This window comes from Pteropus medius, unplaced genomic scaffold (assembly GCF_902729225.1).
Source record: "Pteropus medius unplaced genomic scaffold, Ma_sr-lr_union100, whole genome shotgun sequence".
In the NCBI taxonomy this organism is placed as follows: domain Eukaryota; kingdom Metazoa; phylum Chordata; class Mammalia; order Chiroptera; family Pteropodidae; genus Pteropus; species Pteropus medius.
In genome coordinates, this window is record NW_024354886.1 from 5,988,018 (window position 1) to 5,990,699 (window position 2,682).

The window sequence follows — 2,682 nt, forward strand, 5'->3', positions numbered from 1 at the left end:
CACTTTGCACCAGGTCTTAGAGGGTAGGTCAGATTTACCCAGGTGGAGATGGGCTAAAGGGCGGGCAACTCAGGAACAAAAGTAAAGAGATCGTGAGCATGGAGTAGGTTCCAGGAACTGAGAGCAGTGTGGTGCACCTGGGTAGAGGTATATGAGGGGGAGGTGAAAAAAGCCAGAAAATTAAGTTGAGGGCCAGCACATGCTGGTGCTAGAATGCCAGGCTGAGAGAGTGGGCATCCATCAGTGGAAAGTCGGGAATGGTAGGATGTGTTTGCCCAGGGTACCGGCACGCTGGAGTAGAAGGGCCTTTCAGAGGTCACCAGGTCCTGCTCCAGGTTCAAAGTGGACTGGAAGAAGCAGCTTCCTGGGGCAGGAAGGGCTAAGGCAGGAGGGAGCTATGTTAAGAAGCAACAGAGTATCCTTTGTGATGGCACCAGACCTGCAGAGAAGGCAGAAGATATTCCTCCTGATTCTGCTAGATCTCACAGGTGCTTGAAAACACCTACTGTGTGCTCAGCCCTGAGCCAAAGCACAACACAACAGAGAAGATGGTCACTTCACAGCCTCCAGTGCTATTCAGACACTAGGACAGGGGTTTCCACCATCCACCCCATGTCCCCCATGGCCTCCACATTCTCTCCTCCTTCCCTCAGTATTATCAGAGGTGTTTACTGTTTGCCTACTATGTGCAGGCCTTGGCCTTAAGCAACAGCCCTGGCCAGAGGGGCAGCCAGGGCCCTGATCGTCGCTGGGGGGAGGGGGAGCCAAGATGTGCCTCCTCCCATCCTCAGGGTACCCAAACAAGAGAAGTCAGACCCAGTCCGGGAGAGAAATAAGCGAGGCCTGGAGGATGCTGAGATAAGAAGAGCAGGGTCTGCTGGAATTCCTGGAGTTCCCCGCCAGCAGAGCCAGGCCTCCAACCCCCACAGTCCTATTGGATTCCCTTTGCTACCAGACTAAAGCTAAACTCCCAACAACCTTGGAAGGACACCCAGGGAGCCAGGTGACTCCCACCTCCCAGCTTAGGATGAGACAAGCCAGGTCCAGAGCCAACCCTGGGCTGGGGCCATCCTCCAAAGCCCCCAGAGAGGAGGTACCTGGTGGCCGGCTGCTGTTCAGAGGTAGGGTCAGCAGAAGAGGGTAGGTTTGTCCTAAATGATAGCCGAGTGTGCTGGGGAGAATGAGACAACTTAAACACAGGTCCCCAGACTGGAAATGGGATCAAGGCAACAGGTCCTGCCTTTGAGCATGGCTGGAAAGGTGGAGAAACCACTCTACCCCCGCATCCTCACCCCCAGGAACTCAGCCAACTGCTCCTCTGAAGAGAACCTATTCCCTCTGCCTAATTTCCTCTCCTGCCTTATGCCTGCTTCAGGCCTGGCTCTTGAATTGATTCCCTGCTTATCCAGCCCAGACCCTGGGGGGTGGCGACCAGAATTAATTAATGTTTGCAAAGTGCTCCCGAGATTCTAGGACCAGGGACCCACGGGCGCCAGATGAGCTGCGCAGGAAATTGACAGGGGGAGTCCGGGAAAAGTGGGGCAGCCAGCCTGGACCTGAGAACCTTGGAAGGGGCGGGCTGAGAAGGCACTCCTACAAAAGGGGGCAGGGCAGGAGAGAGCTACGAGGAAAAGGTGCAACCTCTCAAAGGTGCGACAGGTCCCTAACTAGAGGATTCCCGGTTCCAGGTTGAACGTGCCTACCCCCAACAGCTCTGCCCCACCCCTAGAGCCGGTCGCGTCCAGCCCGGATGCCTTTCCCAAAATCAGGACCCAGGAACCCACCTGCCCCCGCCCCGGGACCACCTGCCGAGGAAGTCTCTCCGCCGAGTCTGAGGGAAGGCGAGGGTGGAGACTTCGCAGAGGAGGGCGCCTCCTGCTAACTCCGACAAAGCACCAACTCCTACCTGGGCAAACATTTAACTTCCTTTCTCTAAAAGCAAGAGGCGAGTCGTTCCCCTGCTCCTTGAAGCTGGGGACGTCCGGGTCCTCTGTCAGAGGCGGGCCAAAGGACGCATGCAACTGGTACCAGGGCCCAGGGCGTCCCCTCCCCACCCGCGACCCCCTCGAACTCGGCTCACTCACCCCAAAGTGCTGATGAAGCCATTGACCGAGCCCTCGGCGTACAGGGAGACTATGTCTCCGATGTGAAGAAAGCTCGACATCTCGCTCATAGCTGCGGCCCTCGGGGAAGCTGGGGCCGTGGGGGCGCCTAGGGACGCGCGGCTGGGCTCGATGCGGAGGACGGAGATGACCCGGGAGACGAAGAGGGGCGCGTCCCCACCTCGAAGCAGAGCGCTCGGCGCGGCCGGGGAGGGCTAGCGGCCACCGGAGCGGAAGGCGGCGCGCAGCCGCCGCGAGCCGGCGGTGAGGGGGTGCCCGCGTCTTGGCGCGCCGGCAGCCCGCCCGCCCGCCTAACCGGCCCGCGCGTACCTGCAGCGTAGAAGGAGCAGGAAGTCTGGGGCCGCCACACATACATGCAAATCCCGCCCGGTAGGCGGGGAAGCCACACCGGCCCTCCGCACCCCTGCGAAGCCGCCTCGGCATCAGGCGGCGCCTTCGTGCCTCGCTCGTCCCCTGCCCGGGGCTCGGACGCTGAGAGCGGCGCGGCGAATGAGGGAGCCCCGAAGTCTCGAAGTCTCTCGGGAGACTCCAGTTCCGGCGAGTCCCCAAACAGACTCGC

At 60.1% G+C, this 2,682-nt stretch overlaps 1 protein-coding gene across 1 annotated transcript in view; it reads right to left on the minus strand.

Annotated features, from left to right (window-relative positions):
* ITPR3 (inositol 1,4,5-trisphosphate receptor type 3) overlaps positions 1–2,435 on the minus strand; it is a 64,416-nt gene extending 61,981 nt beyond the window's left edge. The window contains 1 exon segment of the mRNA XM_039856152.1: positions 2,085–2,435. Within this exon segment, the coding sequence (XP_039712086.1) occupies positions 2,085–2,173 (89 nt within the window). The 5' untranslated portion in view covers positions 2,174–2,435.
* Positions 2,436–2,682: the final 247 nt, after the last annotated feature.